At 57.5% G+C, this 22,430-nt stretch overlaps 2 protein-coding genes across 3 annotated transcripts; both read right to left on the minus strand.

The window, feature by feature from the left end:
- Positions 1-4,972: 4,972 nt before the first annotated feature.
- Nkpd1 (NTPase KAP family P-loop domain containing 1) lies at positions 4,973-11,346 on the minus strand. 2 transcript variants are annotated; one of them, XM_051207832.1, is made up of 4 exons: positions 11,232-11,346; positions 9,885-10,340; positions 7,842-7,973; positions 4,973-6,783 (listed from the first exon to the last, which is right to left on the minus strand). In XM_051207832.1, exons 1-4 carry the CDS (start codon positions 11,320-11,322, stop codon positions 4,982-4,984), a joined length of 2,481 nt encoding a protein of 826 aa, XP_051063789.1. In that variant the 5' UTR covers positions 11,323-11,346; the 3' UTR covers positions 4,973-4,981. The 2 variants fall into 2 exon arrangements, with proteins under 2 accessions (XP_051063789.1, XP_051063790.1); XM_051207833.1 differs by lacking the exon at positions 9,885-10,340.
- Positions 11,347-13,647: 2,301 nt separating this feature from the next.
- Positions 13,648-21,867, minus strand: Trappc6a (trafficking protein particle complex subunit 6A). The gene is made up of 6 exons (XM_051207846.1): positions 21,771-21,867; positions 15,496-15,563; positions 15,225-15,342; positions 14,668-14,751; positions 14,463-14,556; positions 13,648-13,936 (listed from the first exon to the last, which is right to left on the minus strand). The coding sequence occupies exons 1-6, from the start codon at positions 21,852-21,854 to the stop codon at positions 13,905-13,907; spliced, it is 480 nt and encodes a 159-aa protein (XP_051063803.1). The 5' UTR covers positions 21,855-21,867; the 3' UTR covers positions 13,648-13,904.
- Positions 21,868-22,430: the final 563 nt, after the last annotated feature.

Consider the following 22,430-nt stretch of genomic DNA (forward strand, 5'->3'; position numbering starts at 1 on the left):
TTTAAGTGCAATAAAATCTATCAGGGAGCTGGGCACGCCGCAGTGGGGTTCTGGACCCTGCTGCCCGGGCCACTGAGGCTGCGCCCTGGCAGGCACTACAGTAGTGGGCGGTGGGTGGTGGGTGGGTGGGTGTGGTGAGGGTGGGCTGGGGCTGGACCACCCCTGTTGGTGCAGCTGTCACACCTTTTCTAATAAACAGGAGCTGGGTTCACCATGTGCTTCTGCTTCGTGCTGGGCCCAGGTGTCCAAGGGGCAGGGGAGAGGGCGAGGGGTTTTGGAGCCTCTGCTGGCTTGGTGCAGTGGTCCCCCAAGGAAACCCAGGAGGCTGGACAGACCTCCCCACGTCCTACACCCTCTTACCCGTCCACACCTGGATCTGCACACTAAGGGCGCGCTCGGCCACTTGCAGCCATGCTGGAGGTGCCCAGGGTGCCAGGTGAAGGTGTTCCCTCCCGCGGTGAGGGTAGCAGGGCCAGCCTGTCTGTTGTTGGCCCCGTCTGTTGCGGGAGGGCCTGTGAGCCATTGTGTCACTAGCATGTGCCTGACTTGTGGACCATCTTCAGCAGAGGGTTCCCCTGCAGAACACCAGAGAAGGAGCGGGTCTGACACAGGCGTGTCATCCCCGCTACCACGGAGTCTGAGATGGGATGATCACAAGTTCCGGGCCACCCTGGGTAACTCAGACTGAAAGTGAAGACTTGGATAGTGGTGAGCCTAGCCTAGAACCCATCAGAAAGGTTCAATCTCAGGCACCACAGGGAATGAAAACTGAGGAGAGCCATCTGTAGGAAATGGCCTGCTGCCTGTCTGTGGATACAGGCTGTGAGTTCAAGGTCAGCCTGCTCTATAGACTTCAGGACAGCCAGGGCTGTTACACAGAGAAACTGGAAAAAAAAAAACCAACCAACCAAAAAACGTGAGAGCCCTCTGCACCCCACCATTGTATCTGTCAGAAACTGTTCAAAATTACTTTTAAGCACAAGGATGTGTGTGTACAGATTAGTGTGCGGAGGTGGTGCGTGCCTGCCATGGCACACTCATGCAGATGAGAGGGGAAACCTGGGTATTTTTCTGTCACTCCTCGTTTGAGCGAGGCCCTCTTACATCAGGCTAGCTGGACTGAACTGGAGAGATTCTCCCGACTCCTCACAGGAACACTGCAATCACGGGCGGCCAGGATGCACTGTCTGGCTTTCACATCGGTGCTGGGATTTGAACTCAGGTCTTCAGTCTTGTACAGCAAGCTTTTTTTTTTTTTTTTTTGAACATGGAGCTGTCTCCCCGGCCCAGAAGCCTTCCTTGGCACGCTGGAGGATTGTGCTTCCGTCACCTGCTACAGACCTCACCGCTCCTCAGGACACACCACACACTTGTTTGAGGGGTGTGTGGGGCCCCTTAAGTACTGGGAGATGCCAGTGCAGCCACCCTGCTACCAGCCCCCTTGTGGGCTGGGCTGGGGAGGGGCTGGGCTGTCCTGAGTTCTGGTGGGGTCCTGACGGTATAGTCCGCAACCACCTGGGGGCGCTGTGGTCACTGAATTGGGTCTCAGCAGCGCTGGCCCAATAGATGTGCCCTCTGTGCGCCTGTGTGGGTCCCCTGGTCTTGCCTCTGTCCCCACTTGTCCCCAGCTCTTAACATGGTGTGAGAAGTTGGTCGATCCTGGGAAAACGAGTCCCTTAGGATGGGCACCAAACCAGCATGAAAGGGTACTTATAAAGGGGCCATTCGGGCTGGAGAGATTACTCAGGGGTTAAGAGCACCTGAGTTCAGTCCCTGCAACCCCGCGGTGGCTCACAACCATCCATACTGAGATCTGGTGCCCCCTGCTGGCTGCAGGCAGAACATTGCATACCTAATAAATAAATCTTTATAAAGAAAATAGTTTAAAGCCAGACGGGGGTGATGCACAACTTTAACACCAGCACTCAGGAGGCAGAGGCAGGTGGATCTCTGTGAGTTCAAGGCCAGCCTGGTCTACAGAGTGAGATCCAGGACAGCCAGGGATACACAGAGAAACCCTGTCTCGAAAAACAAAACAACAAAAAAGAAAAATCTTTAAAGGGGCAGTTGGGTGGAGGGTGCCTTGGTGGTACAGTTCTTATCAAGCATGCCCTGGTCCCACCCTTAGCGCGTGTGTGTGCGTGTGTGTGTGTGTGTGTGTGTGTGTGTGTGTACACACCTGTAGTCATGAGGCTCACTGGAGCCCAGGAACTCCATGCCAGACTGGAAAACACAGCAAGAGCCTGGCTCTTACCAAAAATCAAAGAATATGGACAAAACCATAGGGCTGGCCATGTGACAACTGGGTCGGAGTGACAAGCAACAGGCCAGGAAAGGTCTCTCGTGCTCAGGGCCCCCATATTCGGGAGAAAACGTTAGGCAGCGGTGGCAACAGCAGCGACAGCCACTCGGGGTTCGTCACTGTTGCCACGGCCCGCTCTGTAGAGCTCGCTGGTTTCCAGGGCCTGAATTGCAGGCTGGAGGTAGAGGAAACATCTGGCCACGTAAATCTCTGAAAACAGCCAATTGTCCCTCTTCGTTACGGTTGTGTTTTGTGATGAGACAGGGTTTCTCTGTGTAGTCCTGGCTGTCCCGGAACTCGCTCTGTAGACCAGGCTGGCCTCAAACTCAGAGGGTCCACCTGCCTCTGCCTCCCGAGTGCTGGGATTAAAGGTGTGCGCCTCCACCTCCTTGGTCTGGTTGTTCTGAAGCTGTACCCAGTCCTAGTGACCCCAACTCCCTGACACAGGAAATGTCCCTTGCTAGACTCCTTGCAGCTAATCTTGGAAGCAGCGGCTCTCCATCCACCACCTGACTCGGACAACACACCTTCAGGCGTGTGCTGGCAGGCAACCCCAAGGGCTACAAGCATCACGGGTCGTAGGACAGTCAGAGGGTCCCATCTACTGAGCCCATTGCAGGAGCAGGACAGGTAAGAGTTCTTCTGGTGCCAGCCAGGTCCTTGGCCTGTACAAGATCACACAAAAGCCCTGGGACGTGTGGGGACTGAATCCTGACACCCTATCGGGTTTGGCAGACACACAAGAGTTTCAAGATAGAGCAGGCAGGTTGTGGTGAGCAGTCCAGGAGGATCAGGAGTCTAAGGTCCTCCTCCACTACAGGTCAGACTGGGCTACGTGAGGGTCTGCCCTGCCCAGAAAACAACACTTGGCAGCACTCCTGGTCCTCCAGCTCCAGTCTACGGTGGTCTTGGCTGATGCTGGGATACATCTCTCCCAGCCTCCACTTGCTGAAAAAGCAGCCTGGCGGATGGGAAAGGAGACATCCGAACCCCACACAGCCTGTGCATCCATGGGACCTGACACTCAGGAGGCCCTGTCAGGACAGTGGCTTCGTCCTCCCGCCGACTGGCATCATCCACCTTGCTGTAAACGCTTTGGTTTGGTTGGAGGCAGGGTTTCTCTGTATGGCCCTGGCTGTCCTGGAACTCACTCTGTAGACCAGGCTGGCCTCAAACTCAGATCCGCCTGCCTCTGCCTCCAGAGTGCTGGGATTAAAGGTGTGTGCCAATGCCCAGCACTGTGAAATTCCAAACATGAGCTTAGCCACACCAAGACGGAAAGGCACATTTCCTGACAATGACAGGGACCCTCTGACCTGTGTTGACTCACCAGTAATCATGAGACATCAAGATAGTCAGGGATAGACTGGCTTAAGCCTGAGACCTGAAATGTGAAACCAATACCAGCAAGCAATGGACCCCCATAGTCTGAGAGTGGGTGACTTTGCCTAAGCTCCTGGTTCCTGGGGTGAAGGGTACTGTCCTTTTAGTCCTCAGGGTCCTGGCTCAAAAAGTCATTCATTTGTTCAGGAGTGTAAAACAGCAGTAGAGCCCCTGCCTAGAATCCCCCAGTGAGGGGCAGGGGTAGTGGCTCAAGGGTAGAACTCTTAGGCAGGAAGTTCTTTATCAATCCTCAGCACCACAATACATCCCCTTGGACGCCGGTCTCTATGTAATTCAGTCCTAAGATCTGCTGTTCCCTCCCCACCTTACTATAGTGAATGAGGGACCCCAGTCTGGCGTGTGACTGCATATTGGACCACTAGGGACTCAGAAGCCACCTACAGGAGTGACTCCCTGGTCTCTGACTGTGCTGGCAGGGAAGGGCCCAGCCCAGCCACTGCCCTTCTCTGACTCTGCATTCCCCTCATGTCCCAATCCCTGTTCCTCAACTTCCCTGCTGGTGATGTGGCTTCACAGCCGGTGACCAGTCCCAGCCCTTAGTCCCGGAGTGACTCGCAAAACAAGCATACCTTTAATAGTTCCTCTTGGACAGTTACCTGCCTATCTGGGGAAGGCAGGGCCACACACCCATCCAGCTGAGGCCTAATTAGCCCACATGCTGAGGGGTGGAGCCACCTGGTGAGGTCACAGGCATGGCCCTGGGAAATGCCAGTTCCTGCCCTGCCCACAGAGGGCAGGCCAGGGTGTGGGGAACAAAAGACCTGGGATCCCCTGAGGCCTGGGTGATCCTCTTTGCCTGAGTGAACTTGGCGTCTGTCCTTCATCTCCGCCCCCGCAGCCTCACCCACTGCCCCCGCAAGCCTACCACCACCTGTGATGCCAGCATCAGTTGCTAGGATGCGGTTCAGAGGCTCCCTGAGGAGGAAGTACATGGGGGCAGGTGGCATCCTCACCTAGCCAGAAATCCAGGACATGAATGAATGCCAGCCCTGGCTTTCCACAGCTTCCTTTATTGCTTTTGTGACTCCTGTGTTCCTCACTGGCCCCTCTGTTCGCTCAGACACTGGTGTGGCCAGCTGCCTACTCCAGGAAGCTACTACCTGTCTGTCGCCCTTTGGCTTCCAAAGTCGCCAGGGTGTGTGCCATTCCAAACCCCGTTCATTTTGAGCCCAGCCCTACCCTAGCAGCCTCCTCAGAGCAGGGGTGAGGTTGCTGCCGTCCGTGGTGTTTTCCATCCCAAACCCAGCGGGCTCTACACCCCTGAAATTAAAGGACTTAGGCCATTGGCCTTGGCTTGGCCCCGTGGGTCCGGTCCCGGGGGTGATGCGCCTCTCTACTGTGTCCTGATCCATGGGTCACCTGGGACGCCCCTGTGGCATTACTGGCTCCACGACTGGCCTGGGGATCATCCCGGGATGGGGACTTGGGCGGGCTGGGGGGCTTGAGCGCACTGACAGCCCGGATGAGGCCCATGCGGCGGCGGATGGAATGGTCCAGGTTAACCGTACAGCGGAGCAAACTCTGTGCCTCGGCCACGGTGAAGGGGAAATCAGTGCCCAGAAAGCGCTCAAAAAGCTCGGGGTCGCCATCCAGGTCCAGCACATTCTGCAAGGCCTTGGTCATGGTGTGCAACTCTCGACTGTTGTCACAAAAGACGTCCCAGAGACGTGCGCGGCCCTCGGGCGCGCCCCCCGCCTGCTGTCGGTCCTCCAGGCATTGCAGCACCCAGCTGAGGCGACAAGGCCACTGGTTGGCCAGCACGACCCAAGCCACCGCGTGGCGTGGGGTGGGTCCTACGCGGTCCGGCTGCTGGTGCTGCTGCTGCTGCAAGAGCCGCACGGTGATGGGTACCGTGTTGACGATGCGCCGCATGGACACCACGTTGTCGGGCACGTACTCGTACAAGCAGTCGCTCTCGTCGTGCAAGCAGCCGAGCGCCTCCTGGATGCGCCGCGCCGCCTCCGCGTCCACGCGGCCCTGCGTGCGCTCCGCGTCTGCCTGCGTCTCCACTGCCAGCAGCTGCGTGCCCTCGCCAGCGCCCGAGCCCTGGCTTTGCGGCTGCAGCTTGCGCGTCAGCTCCCTGAAGAGCAGATCGTCGCGGCTGCGCACCGCGTCATGCAGGAACTGCAGCTTGGTGCGACGGCCCATGACCGGCACGGAGAAGGGCAGCGTGACCGTGCGGTTGAGGAACAGGTAGCCGTTGTCCGCCGTGCCCTTCATGTTGCCTGCGCTCTCCAGGCACGCGGCCAGGATGCTGGGGTCCACCACCAGGATGAAGATGAAGGGTGCGTGGCTGTCGGACAGCAGCGTGTTGATGGCGTTCAGCACGCCCACCACGCGCTCCGGGTAGCACGTGTCCAGCCCGGTGACCTCGAGGACCACGCGCAGCCGGCGTCGCTGGTAGATCTCCAGGAAGCACAGGAAGTCGGTGAGCAGCTCCACCTCCTTCTTCACCTCGCACATGAAGCCCAGCTGGCTGCCGAACTTCTCCCGCGACACCAGGCGCTCGATCTTCTTGCGCTGGCTCACGAACAGGTGCTTGCCCACCGAGTACACGGCCATGAGCAGCCCCGAGCCCGACAGCGTGGTGGCCGCGCCGCCCAGCGCCTTGAGCACGCCAGGACCCGCGTGGCCCGGCGCGTGGCCCCCCAGCGACAAGTACAGCAGCCCCACCCCCAGGCACAGCGCGGCCAGCAGCGCCAGCAGCGCCAAGCACACTCGGCGTCGGCAGTGCCACTCGCGCTGGCAGAGTCCATCGCGCGGGCCACAGGGCTTGTTGCCCAGCACAGAGTACACGCTGAAGGGCAGTGCACCGTAGTGGTGGCGGATACCCTCGCACAGTGTGGTCACCAGGCCCGCCCACAGCTTGTCGGTGCCGGCGTACTGCCAGGCGCTGAAGCGGATGAACAGGAAGCGCACGTTCCTGCGCCGCAGGTGCAGCTCGGTGATCACCGGTTGCAGAAACACCAGAAACCACAGCAGCTGCGGGACGCCCCAGCCGCGCACGCGCCGCGGCCGCCACTGCACGCGCTGCAGCTCCTCGCTCTCGCGCTGCGCGGCCTCCTGCTGCATCAGCGCTGGGGGAGGGGAGGGGAGGGGTCAGTGGGGGAGGGGCTGGGTCCAGGTGCCGGGTGGATGAAGGCGGAAAGTCTGAAGAGAGAGACTGGGAGGTCGGGGACCCGGCTAGGAACCTCCGGAACCTCCCCGGGGAGAGGATGGGTGGGAGAGAGGTAGGAAGAGCCAGGACCAGGCAAGAGGGCGGGGCAGCTTGGATGTCCTATCCATCCATCCCCCATACCCGCGGGGAACGAATGAACGAAATGCCTGGGTTACAAGAATATGTATGGATGGAGGAACAAATGGATGAAATACCTAGGTACAAGAAGATGGATGGATGGCTAAACGAGCGAGCGAATGAACGGATGTTTGAATGGATGCGTGGAATGTGGGGAGAGGACAGACGAGGTGGCAGGAACACAGCCTGTCTTTCTCTGGCAGACTGCCCCTCCTCCGGGGAGCCTTCCGTGATCAGGCTTGGGCAGGGACCCAGGGAGGGCAGGGCCCTGACTGTTCAGGGTGTTGGTCACCCCTGGATCCCCCAAGCACTAAGGAGGGAGATGCTGTCGGTATCTGAACAATGGGTGTTGAGCAGTGAGTGAGTGAGTGTGGACTGTCACCTGGCCTGTGACCTAGCCCAGGGCTGGAACTCGGGAGCATTCATTTCTATATCCTGATCTCTTCTCCCACCCTAGTTAACAATGCAGGGACTGAACTCCAGCCATCAGTGGCAAAGGCTGCCGCCGACAACAGCTGGCTAACTTTCTGCTGGTGTCTTCCCATGTGCATCCCTGTGCTTGGGATCATGGGGACCCCCACCCCACCGGAGCACAAGGCTTGCATCAGAAGCAGGGGTGTGGCCTTAGTGATGAACCCAGGCTTTCTCCTTAGGGTACTAGGGAGCGAGGAATGTTCTGGAGCAGGGGAGGAGGAGGGCCAGAGTGTCTTTCAAGAGGGTTCCTCACAGCAGATTTGGTGAGGATGGAGGTGACTGGGAGAGGATGCGACTTGGAGAACAGGGAAGGGACCAGACCGTGTTTCCTGCCCCGCCCTGCCCTCCATACATGGGGATACTCACTCATGATCTTGTCCAACATCATATGTAGACGGCAGCCGAAGGGAGCATAGAACCCCACGGTCACGGGAACGGGCACGTGACACAGGGTTTTAGCCAGACAGCTGCAGTAGACGTCATCCTCCGTCAGGATGTCTAGAGGTGGGAAAGGGAAACTAAGTCAGTGAGGCTGGTTGGCTGCCACCAGCACCCTCCTCCCTGAATCCCCAAGGTGACTCGCTGGCGGGAGAGCATCTATGCCCCTTCTAGGCTCTGGCCTGCGCTGTCCCCAGCCCTGATGCACAAAAAGATCTGTCATTCTGTCATTCTTGGCCCTACATCACTAGGCCCAGTCAGTCCCACACACGCCAGTCATTCTAGGAAAATCCCACGAACCTGTCTTGTGGCGCAAGACCCTCAGCGGCCACAAAAGCTCCCTCGAAACCTCCCTATGCTCAGCGGCCCCTCACAGGGATTTAGGGACTGAGGCCTGCCAACCACTCGTCCCTTGTCCCTTTTTGTGACACGACACGAGGGAGAATGGACGGAAAGAGGTCGGTTGGTCTAGTCATTGGTCAATGACCCTGTATCCAGTGGCCTTTTAGGACACAAGCTCCTCACCCCACCCGGGAAGGCCTTCCTTGTGCATAAGGACCACAGTGTTCCTCTGCAGGGGGCACCCTGTCCCCCCTGAACATGGCTTCTTGGACCCACAATTAGGGTGTCCAAAAGGTGGGGCCCAATCATGGAAGTTGATGCTTGGGGCCTTGGGATGTGGCTGTGCCAGGAAGGGCTTAGGATAAGGTGAGCTGAGGTGACAGTGGCCTGGGCGGACCTCATCCCCAGCCATAGCCGGGCTTAATCAATGGGTGACCTCACCTTCCTAAGCCTCTCCTGTTGTGAGTGTGAAATGGACTTCCCGGCCCCAGGGCCATGGCAGGGCTGTGTCTGCCCAACCCCGCTGTGAGTGCTCACTCCATCTTTACCAGCTGTTCTACTTTCAGACCCAGATCCCGGAAGAACCCTGGGTCCTCTGCCTCCCCGGAACCTGGTCAGGTAGCCAGCCCCTCCCGCCTCCTAATGGACTCTGCAGCTGCCTCCTCCCAGCGGCCCCTTTTCTGAGGGACACCCCAAGCCTATGCCTGTCACCTTGGCTGTCCCTGGGGCAGGCGGCCTCAGGGTCTAACAAGGCGCTGCCGCCTGGGTTGTACCCGCTGATAGCCCGGGCTTAGGCCCCAGTTCCCCTTTCCCGCCTGTCTTCCTGCGGCCTGCCCTACAGGTCCCCATCCCTGAGTGCTCCCCCCCACTCCCTACCTCTTCTTGAACCTCCACTCTTGACCTATGCACACCCCGCCGCCCCCCACACCACAGCTGGCCAAAAAGCTGCGGCAGGTCCGCATCACCCCCTGCCCGTGTCCTCCCTGGCCGTGTGGGCCAGCCGAGGCAGGGCTGACAAAAGAGAAAGCATAGGCCAGACACCAGCAGAGGGCAGGGGCAGAGGCACCGAGCTCGGGCCTGGCCCAGAACTCAGGGACCCCGACAGCTGAGGCAGAGACCAAGGGGTTGGGATCAGCGCTGTCCTGACGGGGACCACCGTGTGTGTGTGTGTGTGTGTGTGTGTGACGGGGACCACCGTGTGTGTGTGTGTGTGTGTGTGTGTGTGTGTGATGGGGACCACCGTGTGTGTGTGTGTGTATGTGTGTGTGTGAGAGAGAGAGAGACGGGGACCACCGTGTGTGTGTGTGTGTGTGTGTGTGTGAGACGGGGACCACCGTGTGTGTGTGTGTGTGTGTGTGTGTGTGTGAGACGGGGACCACCGTGTGTGTGTGTGTGTGTGTGTGTGTGTGTGTGTGTGAGACGGGGACCACCGTGTGTGTGTGTGTGTGTGTGTGTGTGTGTGTGTGAGAGAGAGAGAGAGAGAGACGGGGACCACCGTGTGTGTGTGTGTGTGTGTGTGTGTGTGTGTGTGTGAGGACAGGCCCAAAGAGCTAGCCAGGGAGCAGAAGGCCCAGGCAGAAGCGAGACAGATGGGGACACAGCCCCCAAAGAAAGGCCTGGACTGAGCACCGGCTCCGTAGGAGGTGAAGGAGCCGCAGGCTGCGGGCGCAGGCAGGGGCCGCGCCTCGGTGGGCTCGCTGGGCTCCAGGAGGGCGCCGGCTGCGGGGGCCAGGGCCGGGCCGCTGCTGGCCACGGCTGATACTGCTGTGGGTGATGAGGAGACGGGCTGGGAGGCGCTGGCTGGTCCCATGCGGGCAGCGGCGATCGCTGGTGACCCCTTCTGGGCCCCGCGAACCGGACAGAGCCGCTGCCGCAGCGGGTTGGGAGGGAGGGGAGGGGGTTGTCGCTGCTGCTGCTGCTGCTGCTGCCGCTGTCGCTGCAGAATGAGGGGCTGGGGACACCTGCGACAGCTGCTGCCACCCCGGTGGCTGCGGTAGGCCTGCTGCCAGTGAGCCTGGGGGGGCAGCTGACAGGGCCCGTGGGCGTGAGTGGCCACCGGGTCCTGGTACCACTGACGACAGCATCCTGGAAGGAAGGAAGCGGGGTGACTGGGACTGGGTCCCGGTGCCCCCCGGGGACACTGGCTTGAGCCAGGTTGTGCTATTTGGCAAGGCTGGACTGGAGCATCCGTGGGAGCCCCAGAGGCCCCAGGAGTGAGACGGGCCGGCACAAAGGACACACAGGGTCTGTGCTTCCCAGGGAGCATGGAGGGAGGACACTACTAGAGATTCGTGCATCTTGGCTCCCCACATCCTGAGGCACTGCAAAATCTTAGGGTGAGGATGGCTGAGGATCTGCTAGGAGCTGGCCTGGCTGGTCAGAAGTGGCCAGGGTGCTCATGGAGAGGGGCAGGCCAGGGGCTGAGAAGCCGTCAGACCCCAGGAGTCTGTGACAGCCCCTCCCCACTCCCCTTGGTCATTGTGGGATCCTGAGCCACTCCATGGGGGGCTCCCCGTCTGCCCCGCCACCATATGGCTCCTCTGGAGGTTGTCCCTCACAGCCTGGAGAGTTTCAGAAGGGATTCCCCCGCTCCCGCCCCGACTGAACACTCCAACCTTTGGACTCTACAAGAGACTAGCATGGCGTGCACACCTGTAGTCCCAGATTCGTGCGGGAGCCTGGGGTAGGAGGAGTGTTTGAGCCTAGGAGGTCAAGGCTAACCTGGGCAATAGTGAGACCCTGTCTCAGACCTTTTCAGTAAGACCAGTCTCTTTGGAGCCCAGGCTAGCCTGGAACTTGCAACAATCCTCCTGCCTCAGCCTGGAAGACGCTTGGGCTACAGACACAGGCCACAACAATTGGCCCGTGTGGCTTTTATCCTTGGAGCCTGTCTCTGCGATTGCACATAAATTCAGCACCCGTCCACCCTGCCCAGTCTCCTGCCACCGCTCAACCCCCCCGAGAATGAAATCTTACCTTTTTGGTGCCCCAACTCAGGATCCAAAAAGTATTGTTCATTGGGGGTCCGGGCACTCTTGGTGAAGTGGACATTGTAGTTTTTCTGCATGGCGGGCCGTGCTGTCAGTGGCCCCTTCCTAGATGGAAGAGTCGGCACTCAGCTTGGTAGGGTCCCCTGGGGACCCCTTGTGACCTTGGACAGGCACGGTCCAAGTTTGGGGGAGGGGGCTCTGGAGTGAGAGGTTGGCAGGGTCACATGAGGGGAAGACAATGGCCAGATGACTGGGGGGGTCACTGTTAGGCTAGGTGGGGAGTACAGAGCTTGGGGGGGGCGCTATAGGGAGACTGAAGCAGCTGACCTGGGGGAGCCACCAAGCAGAGCCAGAAGAGTAGGGGACTGCCCGGCATGGCATGGTGGCACATGCTTGTAATGCCAGCACTCGGAGACAGAGGCAGCGGGAATCTCTGAGTTTGAGGCCAGAGGGAGACCTCCTCCAAAGCAAAAGCAAACATAAACAAGTGCGGGGAGCTAAACTCGGAGCTGGAGAGAAGGGACCTCTGGGGTAAAGTGAAACTGGCGCCTTCTGAGGAGACTCAGGCAGCGGGAGGTTCGGAGGTGCCGGAGCTGAGCTGGGAAAGATACTGACTGGCCCAGGGCGATGGGAACCCGGGTGATTAGGGCTGGGGATCAGGCCAGTGGTCCAGCCTCCCACCGCGCGCTCCCCCCAACCCATCCCAGCCTGGGCTCCCAGTACCCACCTGGCGGTGGCCCCCGCGGCCCCAGCTGGCTGCCGTGGCCCCGCGCAGGCCTGGCTGGAGCCCAGTGGCGCCCGCTCGGCCGGTTCTCCGGCGTGTGTCCCCGCCCTTTGGGCAGGCGCCTGGCCTGCTGCTCTCTAGGACTGGGTGCTCGGGGAGAGGATGAACCCAGGAGGGGGTGGAGAGTCCACAGCAACCCTCACACCAGGTTTCTGCGCATCTCTGCCGGGAGGGAGGAGGCTGAAAAAATCCCGACCGTCTTCTGGCTCCTCTGTGGCACAGCTGTGTGACCGCGGGTTGGTGACTTCATCTCTCTGGGCCTTAGCTTCCTCATTGATGAATAGGCCGGATTGGCACCTGTTTCTTGAGGTTGTCCAAAGGGTGACCCATTTACCAGGCGCTGCTCGGGATGCCTTGCATAGAACCCTGGCACACATTGGGAGGAGCTTTTGAGCCAGGTCACTCGGTAGCCCCCTTTGTGACCACAACCCACAGAAGTCGTACCCACTCCACAGACGAGAAATCTGAGACACAAAGCCACTTCCTTGCCCCAGACCACACGGAGCGAGGCAGTGAAAGGTAGAGGTGACTCCCAGGATCCTGCCCTGTGCTTGGTCCTGTCAGGGTGGTGCCCCGGAAAATGATACTCCATACTGTGGAATTCGTCCGTGCACCAGCAGGGGGTCCAGGTAGCCACAGTGCCTCCTGCTGTCGGGGCCAGGCCACCCTCCTCCCTCAGTCATTCAAGCCCCTTCTTTGAGGAGGCAGGGATGTATCTGGAGGTGGACTGTGGGGTGTTAGTCCTGCTCACTAGGCTGTGTAGCCTTGACAGATAGTCAAGGCTGCTGGATCCTGAGAAGGGACTAGGGTGGGGCCGAACAGGCAGGGGGTTATGTATGCAAATTGGGGTACAGTTTGGTTATAGGGAATTGGAGGGGCAGGCTGAGGAACCTGAGGCATCTGGATCATTCCACAGCGGTGGACGACCCAACCACAGGGACCCAGCTGAGCCTGGTGACACATAGCAGCCGTCACTTGGGCCGCTGAGGCAGGAGGATCACCTATGGGCTCAAGGCCAACCTGAGCTACGTAACGAGACCTTGTCGTATGTTATCGTATGTTATCGTATGTGCATGGATGTGTCACTTGCATTTATGTGTGGATATCTGGTGCCCACAGTAGTGAGGACAGGCTTTCTCAAGACCTCTGGAGGTAGAGTTATGGATGGATGGATGTGAGCCACTATACAGGTGCTGGGAATCAAACCTGGGTCTCTGAACCATCTGCCCTGTCCCGCCTGGAGAGACGTTGTCTCGGGGTTGGGGGATTGGAGCAATTGCTCAGTAGTTAACAGTGCATACTGCTTTACAGAGCACAGGATTCAGCAGACATCCTTGTAATTCAACATTAACAAAAGAGCCAGTGGCCTTTGTTCTTTCCGCTGTGGGAAGAGCATTGGATTCAGCAGACATCTTTGTAATTCCTTCCGCTGCAGGACTCAGCTCCACCTCAGTTTGCAGTCCCTGGGCCTGGGTGCCTACCCACATAGCAGTGGACAGCAGAGCCGGGCCAAGGGTGGCCCCAGGCTTGTTGGCTGGCAGAGCCTGTGGGCTGGGCCAGGTGAACAGGGTGGGGGTGGATGCAGAGGGACATGTAACAATCACTGCACACATCTGTCTCCAGGTAAAGAACCTTTATTGAGCATTTGTTATCTGGGTGATGCCCCAATGTCCCTCCATGCCCATTCTGAAGTCATGGGACTGTCCTGCTTCCCGGGACCCTCTGGCTGCTTTCATTCCCTCGTCTGAAGCAGGTGACCACCTCAGAGCCTACAACCTCCAGCTTCAAGGCCACCCGCAGAGGTGACCACTCACACAGGGCCAAGGTGCCAGCTCCTGAGGCTGAGGTCAGGCAGGGCAAACCTGCGTGCGGTCCTCAGGACTTCTGGATCACCACCTGGAACTTACCTGGAAGGGAAGGGCCACCTTTAACTGGGTCTGGGACAGGGACCCTGCCAGCAGACTGGCTGTCCACCTGCACCAACAACCGGGGTGCCCCGGAGTGAGTGGGTCACAGGGCAACCACCCCCACCCAACTGGCCCCCACCCCAGACCATGAGGGAGCCTGGGGCCAGGTGGCTGAACATTGTTCACCCCAGGTCCCCAGCAGCAAGAAGGGGGTGCAGCTGCCCACTGTGGGGCGGGGCTCAGGCCCAGCCATGCCTTGTGGGAGTAAGGTAAGAGCAGATGGGGGGTGAGTTCAAAGTCATGGGGGAACCTGGCCAGGGTGTCTAAGATGTCCCACTGGGTCCTGTGCTATCCTCTTCCCTTAGGGGGGCCCTAGGGACACGGATGTGCTCACGTTAGCTGTCGTGTCAGGTATGTTTTGGTAATCAGGTTCCCCTTTCAACACTGATGAGGGACCAGGGATGAGGAGGCCCCGAAGTCTGTGCCACATTTAAGGGACGCAAAACGCCCCTCCCCCATGACTTACAGGCAGGCAGGGCAGTCACAGAGGCGGTGACCAGGCTCTGGAAGCCCAGCGTATGGAGGGCGCCACACAGAAGGCCGCAGGTGAAGGCCAGGAACTAGGATGGGGGACACAGACCACTGTGGGAAGAGGGGAGGCCCAGCCCCAGCCCAGGAGAGGTCTAGCAGGGGGGTGGGCAGATAGGCAGGCCCTGTACCACAGCCGATACCTTGGGAGCTTCCTCTAGATACTGAGACCCGGAGCCCATGGTGAGGAGGAGGGGGAAGCTGTTGTCCTGCAGCACATAGGTCCCCTGGTGACAGAAAAGAGACTGATGAGGCTGGGCAGTGACAGGGGACCCCAGCGCCCACTCCTTTAGCACTGGGGGGATGGGGAGCTGGGTAGCCAGGCGCACATGGGCCACCCCGCCAGCCACGTGGCTTCTTAGGAAGCAGCCCCTACCTGGCAGGGTGCTGGAAGAAGCAGAAACCCTGGCCCATGCTGTGGTGGTGGGGATGGGGACAGCGTGGGTGGGTATTCAATGGGGACTGCAAGCCTGGGACACTAGCTGCCAGTGTAGGGCTCACTCCCGACAGGCAGAAATAGCCCTGCCACCCAACTGCAGGCCTGGCTTCCCATAGGGGCTGCAAGGAGGAGGAGATGGGAACGGCAATCTAGGGTTCTTGCCTCCCAAGGCCCCATGGGCTGGCTGTGATGTTCCCACGGAGGGTTTCCACTGCCCCCACCCAGGAGGCCAGGGGATGGGGCTTCGGCTCACACACCCACCTGGTGGTTGGTGCGGAGTCCATCCATGTGCTTCTGGAACATGGCTGCCCACAGGTCTTTGCACAGGAACTTGAGGGCGTCCAGCTCCTCTCTGACAGCCAGCGTCTCCCGGGGCAGCCTGGATAAGGGTGTGGGATGAAGCCAGGCCCATCCAGTACACGCGTGGGTCTATGCAACCTTCTCCACCCTAGGTCTTGCCAGCAGGAACCCCAACATCAGGTCTGCCCACCCTCCCAGGCATCAGAGGAAGGCAGGCAGGGCTGGCTCTCACCTCTCACCCAGAGCCTGGCCCACGCGGAAGCCCACACCCTCCAGGACTGACAAGCTCTTCTTCTTTCCCTAGAAGGCCAAGAAAGGGAGGCCTAGGAGGACTCTGCAGGTTTCTGCCCAAGCTCAGCTTCCAGATCCTTCTACCCAATTCCTGGAAGCTGTCCTGGTCTTTGGTCCAGGTGCAGTCCCTGCGCCCAACCCTCTCATCTGCCCCTGACCCCATGTTGTCCCTGTGAGGTTGGGGCCTAGCTGCCAAGGTCACCTAGGTCACCAGTCACAGATACCCAACAGGGGAAGGGAAGGGCCAGGGGCTGAGCAGGCGTGCTGTTGCAGGGGCTCACAGGAATGCCATTGGTGCTCAATGGGGCTGAGGTAGGCTGTCCTCCATGGGTGGAAACACACTCCAAAGGGTTAAGCAGCTGCCCTAGGCCCACTGCAGACCTGTCATCTGGCTGCTTGGCAGGCTGAGGTAGGAGGGACACATGATGTGCCCCAACTACAGAGTGCGTTCACGGCCAGCGTGGGCAACTTGGTCAAACCCTATGTTGAGGAGAAAAAAAATCAAGGTAGGTGGGGTGGGGCCCCCGATGGTCCCCAAACTTGGGGGGCAGAGGTGGGAGGACCAGGAGCATGTCATCCTTCCCACAGTGAGCAGAGCCCAGCCTGGGTGACAGGAGACCCTGTCTGTCAGTTACACAAGAGGGCTGGAGGCGTGGCTCAGCAGTAAGCATTGCCGAGACCTTGCATTCAATCTCACCTCAACTCGCCACAATCATGCACGGTGCTAGCTCAGTGCAGGGGAACCTGGGTAAAGGGCACCCACGTTTCATATCAGGGTGTTAGCCAGGCATGGCGGTACAACCCATGACCCTAGCGCTTGGAAGGCTGAGGAAGAATCACAAATTTGATTCTTCGTACTGGGCTACGTACTGAGACTGTCTCAGCTACCTCCCCCACCAAGCTGGGTGCCGTGCGTGATAGCACACACTTTTTTTTTTTTAGACAGGATTTCTCTGTGTAGCTTTTGGAGCTTATCCTGGCACTCGATCTGTAGACCAGGCTGGTCTCGAACTCAGAGATCTGCCTGCCTCTTGCCTCCAAAATGCTGAGATTAAAAGTATGTGCAACCACTGGCTAGTGATATCGCACACCTTTAATCCCAGCACTCCGCAGGTAGAGGTGGGTGGATCTCTGTGAGTTCAGGGTCAGCCTGGTCCACATAGTGAGTTCCAGGACAACCAGAGCATCATAATCTTGTCTCAAAAAACCAAAATACAAAGAATAAAAACAAAACATCAAAGCAAGCCAGCAAAATTAGCTCAGTGGGTAAGGGTGCTAGCCGAGCCTGAAGAACCCAAGTTGCACTTTGGGGTCTCACAAGGAAGGAGAGCTGATCATCTAAAGTTGTCCTCTGGCTGAGGACAGTGGGTCACACCTTTAATCCCAGCACTCAGGAAGCAGGCGGAGGTGGATCTCTGAGTTTGAAGCCAGTCTGGTCAACCAAGTGAGTCCCAGGACAGCCGGGACCACAGAGCAAGACCGTTTCTAAACTTTAATGAGTTGTATGGGATCTTCACACTCATGCCATGCCCTGTTCCCTCCAAAATAAATACATGTAACAAAAACACATCACTGGGGAGTCAGGCCTCACCCAAACCAGCAGAGACAACAGGCCTTCCCACAGGGAGATGGTGGAGAGCTCTGCTGGCTTCCTCCAGCATGGCCTAGGAGGAGGACAGATGTTGCTGACCTGCAGGGTGACACATGGGCGATACCTGTCACACTGGTCACCCTTGTGCTGGCATTGTTTCGTGTTCTGAGATACACCCTTGCACTCCCCTGCAGAGGGGCCAGGGAGATGGGGTGGGGGTTCAAACCACACATCAGCCTCTTAAGCCTTACTGTGACACCATGCACAGTAAGTAAGGCGGTGTGAATGAAGCCATTACCCCCAGGAGAACTCAATAAAGGAGATGTCTATGTTCCAAAGCTCCAGAACCTAGAATAGCCTGGCAGTACGTGAGCCTGGGGACTCTGGTGGCCAGTGTTTTCCTCAGAATTCCTGGAGGCAGAGCCAGTTTACTGTGAAGGAATACATGTGTCCACACTCAGGATTCCCCAGGGTGACAGGAAATGTCACCCTCTGTGGCTGAGGTAGCCTAGGTATAGATGTATGGTAGGCCCGGCAGCCAAGTCCGGAGAAGAGGGGTCAGAGGGGTTGATAGCAAGCTCAAGTTTTCCTTCTACAAACTTCAAAATCCCTGGGATGGACATCGTGGATGAGTGACCTAGATACAGTGGCCTCAGGTCCCACGTGTGCAAGGAAGCTTAAGGCACTGCCTGCTCACAGTGATGGTGACAGAGACAGCTGTTGTCACCACTGGCTTCCCTCTGCCTGTCCCTGGACAGGGGTCAATTAAGTATCTGCTGAACTGAATAGACCAGAGTGGCAGGGTCACAGGTTCAGGGGGGAGGTGCTGTGGGACATTTGTACACTGTGTGAAGACCAACAGCGGGACTTGCGGGCAGAGAGAGGAACCAGGAGGAGATAAGAGCGGGTACTCCAGGGGACAGAGGAAGCAGGATGGGTGGCATGTGACAGGACACAGATTAACAGAAATGGGTCAATTTAAGTGGTCAGAGCTAGTTAAACAAGCCTAAGCTAAAGCAGAGCTTTCATAGTTAATAAGAAGTCTCTGTCGTAATTTGGGGGCTGGCAGATGGGGCAGGGAAAGACATCTGGCACTCCAACGCAGGATACAACCACACAAGCGGGGACATCAAGCCAGGGCAGCACTGCGACAGACTCAACTTCCCAGAGCAGGGGCAGTAAGTGAGGCCCCAGCAGATACCCATGGCATGAGGCCAGTCTCTCAGGGGGCTGAGGGGGTGGGGGCAGCCACCTAAACACCTACTAAGAGTTCAAGATCTGGCCTACACTGTCAGAGAACACTACAGATGCGCAGAAAGCCAGATCCAGACACACACACACTCTGTAAAATCTCTGCCTGGCAGTGGTGGCGCACACCTTTAATCCCAGCACTCGGGAGGCAGAGGCAGGTAAGTCTCTGTGAGTTTGAGGCCAGCCTGGTCTACAGAGTGAGTTCCAGGACAGCCAGGGCTGTTACACAGAGAAACCCTATTTTGAAAAACCAAAAACAAAATCTTTAAAGAGAGAGCAAAGTAATATATAAAAAAAAAAAAAGCCATATAAGGATGGGAAATATTATAACAGGGGACTTTGGATCTTACATGGTGCTTTGTTAATTTTGAATTTAAATGCTAATATACAAAAAACAATAGCTGCTGAGAGACATTGCATCATGGAAACTGCTAAGTTAAACAAATCTATATATTTAAGAATGTCTTCACTTCAGAATGGAAGTCAAAATATACGTTGCATTGGGGGAGAGGTTGTGCTTTTATTTCCACAGGAAACAGAAAGTTATGGTTCTCTTCAAAATTAATAAAGACCAGATTTGATTGAGGGAGGCCTCCTGAGAATCTTGGCTACAGACATGAGCAAAGCAACTAAGAAAGACCACAGGACAGGTGACGTTTATCATATGCTGACCCCTACTATGGGGACAGCTCTGAGACTGGATGAGACATATACATCTTGTTGGCTACACAGTCCTCATGACACATTATTACATGCCATCCTTTCACATGAATGGATAGAGACTTTTATTACACTTTGGTTACATAGTCCAAATAGGCCTGTAAAGTTAACAGATGCCCTTTACCTGCTCAAACATAGAACTGGTGTCAGTTCTGCATCCCATACTTGTGTTAATACAGAATTATGTGTGTGTATGTATGTATGTATGTATGTGTGTGTGTGTTTTCAGAAAAAAAAAAAAAAAAAAGGGCCAGATACCAACAAAGACAGTAGCCCAGGTGATCCAGCCTCTCAGATGCCTCTGTTGCAATTCCCTCAAAACTCTATATCCAGAGCAGCTTCAAAGTTGCTAGCTGAGATGGTCCAGCCTCGTAGATTTCTCCAGCCAGGACTTGAGGCAAGCCCTGAATTTTCCCATCACCCAGACTGTATATAATTTAGAGTTAAAACCGTTCCTTTCTGTTTCTTCAGAACGGGGAAATGTTGTGGGAAATGTGTACACTGTGTGAAGGTGCGCTGCTATGACTAGTTTAATAAAGAGCCTAACAGCCAGGCTTTCATAATTCACAAATCTCCAGGAGGTTATTTGTGAACTGACAGCCTAAAGAAAAATCCAACTACAGCGAGGAGACAACAGAAAGTAGGTGGGACAGGAAGGATGGGCAGAGGAGACGCCCCCACTGCAGCCTCCAAAGGCTCTGTGACACATGAGTGTCTTACTCTCCTGGAGGAGATAAAGCAGGGACTCCATTGTCCTCATCAACAGACCAGAGTCTGGCCAGCCAGCATGTTTCTTGGGCTGTCCCTGCTGGCCACATGATCATGGGTAGAAAGAGAGAGGATGCTGGGAGAGAAGTGATCGGTACTGGAACACAGGCTTGTAAAACAGAGAGCAGCTGGGTCAGGCAGATTCCCTACCCAAAGTCAAGTTCTGGAATTAAGGGACTGAGTTTTTGTTTTTGACTGTGCCCAGAGCCTGTGCAGCTTCCAAAATAAGGACATTCTCCCAAAGCCCCAGTCCTGAAAACCAAGACAAGTTGTCTGCCATGTGAGCTGTTTTAGGACCTGAACTTAACCTCCACAGATAAACTGCAAAAGTCCTTCGGATGAATAGTGTTTGCAATGGCCCACACACTCTGCCACAGACCTTGCTTTATTTTGTTTTGCTCAGGACAGAATTTAGGCCCTCACTGGGGGATTCCAGGCAGGGACTCTATCACTGAGCCATGCCCCCAGCCTTTTTGTTTTGTTTTTTAAACAGCGTTTCTCTGTGTAGCCTTCCTGGAACTAGCTGTGTAGATCAGGGTGGTCTTGAACTCAGAGAGATCTGCCTGCCTCTGCCTGCCTCTGCCTCCCAAGTGCTGGAACTAAAGGCGTAGCCACCACAGTCCGGCAACCTCCAACTTCTTACGCACTGTAAATCTTTTCTAGATGGTTATGAAACTAATACAATGTTACTGCTATATAGTTACACCATACAGTTTAGGAAATTCAAAAAGTGTGTAAATAATCATTACAAATGTAATTTTAAAAACCCGGTGCCTCCAATCCCAGCACCTGGGAAGTGTAGGCAGGAGGGAGGATCATGTGTCTGAGACCTTGATTCTGGGATACAAAGGTCAACTGTACCACACTGGGGGCCCAAGTTTGGTCCAGAGGTGCAATTCTCATGTCAGAGAAGGTACAGAGCGCGAGGATGTTTAGTTTGGAGTCTGCACACCTCTAATCCCAGCACTTTCCAGGCAGAGGCAGGATCATCACCAGCCTGGGCTACACAGTGAAAACTTGCCTCACAAACTACATGCTCAGGGGGTGGGGGCAGCCGTCAGGGAAGAGAGGAAATTATAGAGTGGGTAGAGCAGTCTCTAGAGCAGGTTTTGAACTCCCACATAGAATCATCCAGAGGAACCATGACAGCTGCCACGTAGCCTAATGTCAGGGAGATCCCTGAGACCAGATGCTCAGACGTCACCCTCCACCAACTCTACTAACTCAGCTGTGGGACCCCAGAAAGGAAACAGTCAGTGGCAGCGGCAGGCGCTGCTAGAAGAGGGTCGGGGCAAGCTCGCGTCTCTGCAGGCAGGCTCACGGGGAGCTATTTGTAAACCCTTTGAGTCAAGGAGACACAGAACAGAGTGCAAGCAGTGTCTTCGTGGCCCGGGGGAAGGGTCAGGCTGACCTCCCAGGAATGGGGTGGAAGACGCAGGAAAACGGGAGCGTGACACCCGTGACAACACAAAGGAACACGTAAGTGGTAGGAACTATTATGGGTTACAGTACTCCGGTGATCCCAGCAACACCCTCCACATCACCGGGTGGGGTCTTTATTCACTACTGAAGCAGATCCTTACTAAAAGACCCACTGCGCGCTGGGCGTGACGCGATCAGCACGGACTTTACCCCGGCTCACACGGGGCACACAGGAGACGGGGAACGGGAGGGCAGGGAGATGAAGATGCTGAGCTGCTCACAAGTGAGAGGCGAGGCGGGTGCTCTCCCGCCCCTAATAATCGCCGATTACCCTGATCACCAGCAGCTCCGGCGGGCCAGGCCCCAAGCCCTCTCACTCCCCCTTCGCGCTGGCCGCCCAGAAAGGCTCCAGCACCCCACTTCTCCGCCGTACGTCACCCCCGAGGCCACGCTGTGCCGCTCACCCCCGAGCCAGCGTCTGGGTCCGGGGCCCACAGCTCCGCCACCATCTCGGTGTGCAGAAACTCGAACAACGCCGCGTCCGCCATGCGCCGCGTCCGCCCCGCCCCCGACCGGACACCCCTTCCGGTTCCCACCGGCGGCCTGGGGCGGGGAGGGGGCAGGACCGATCTGATTGGATCCCCGGCGCGGCCCCGCCCCCGCCGCAGGGGCGTGCCGCGCGCACAGAAGTCTGGGGGAGCGAGGGGGCGGGTCCGTCGCGGCGCTGCGCGCGCCAGGCTCTTCCGCCCTCACTTCGCCCCCTCGCGCCTCACTTCCGCCCGGCGACGGATCCCTCGGGTTCGGAGCTCCCGGGATCGGGTATGGCCCCCGCTGATGGCCCCCGCTGGTGTTCCCGCGGGCGGTCGTCCTTCCGGGCGGGCGCGCGCTGCCGCCTGTGCCGCCCGCCCGCCCGCGCGCGCGCGAGCTAGGCCTGGGGACCGCGGGGCGTGCGGTCTGTGCAGGAGGACCCGGGGGCCTCGGTTACAGCGCCCTGTAAATGCTATTTTGGCGGTGTCGTGTTGAGGCGGGGGTCTCTCTGCGTAGCCCTGGCTGGCCTGGGACTCTGTAGACCAGGCTGGTCTCGAACTCACCGAGACCCGCCTGCCTCTGCCTCCCGAGTGCGC

This window comes from Phodopus roborovskii, unplaced genomic scaffold (assembly GCF_943737965.1).
Source record: "Phodopus roborovskii unplaced genomic scaffold, PHOROB, whole genome shotgun sequence".
Taxonomy (NCBI): domain Eukaryota; kingdom Metazoa; phylum Chordata; class Mammalia; order Rodentia; family Cricetidae; genus Phodopus; species Phodopus roborovskii.

Excerpts from the sequence above, each read along its gene's own strand:
- Nkpd1 (XM_051207832.1), bottom strand. The coding sequence starts at position 11,322 with ATGCAGAAAAACTACAATGTCCACTTCACCAAGAGTGCCCGGACCCCC. Across the intron at positions 7,974-9,884 it reads CTTCACCTCCTACGGAGCCG|ACATCCTGACGGAGGATGAC; the intron begins GTGCTCAGTCCA and ends TCCCACCTCTAG. Across the intron at positions 6,784-7,841 it reads GATGTTGGACAAGATCATGA|CGCTGATGCAGCAGGAGGCC; the intron begins GTGAGTATCCCC and ends CCCCTCCCCCAG.
- Trappc6a (XM_051207846.1), bottom strand. The coding sequence starts at position 21,854 with ATGGCGGACGCGGCGTTGTTCGAGTTTCTGCACACCGAGATGGTGGCG. Across the intron at positions 14,752-15,224 it reads GACTCCGCACCAACCACCAG|GGGACCTATGTGCTGCAGGA; the intron begins GTGGGTGTGTGA and ends TTCTGTCACCAG. Across the intron at positions 13,937-14,462 it reads TGTGACTGCCCTGCCTGCCT|GTAAGTTCCAGGTGGTGATC; the intron begins GTAAGTCATGGG and ends CTTCCCTTCCAG.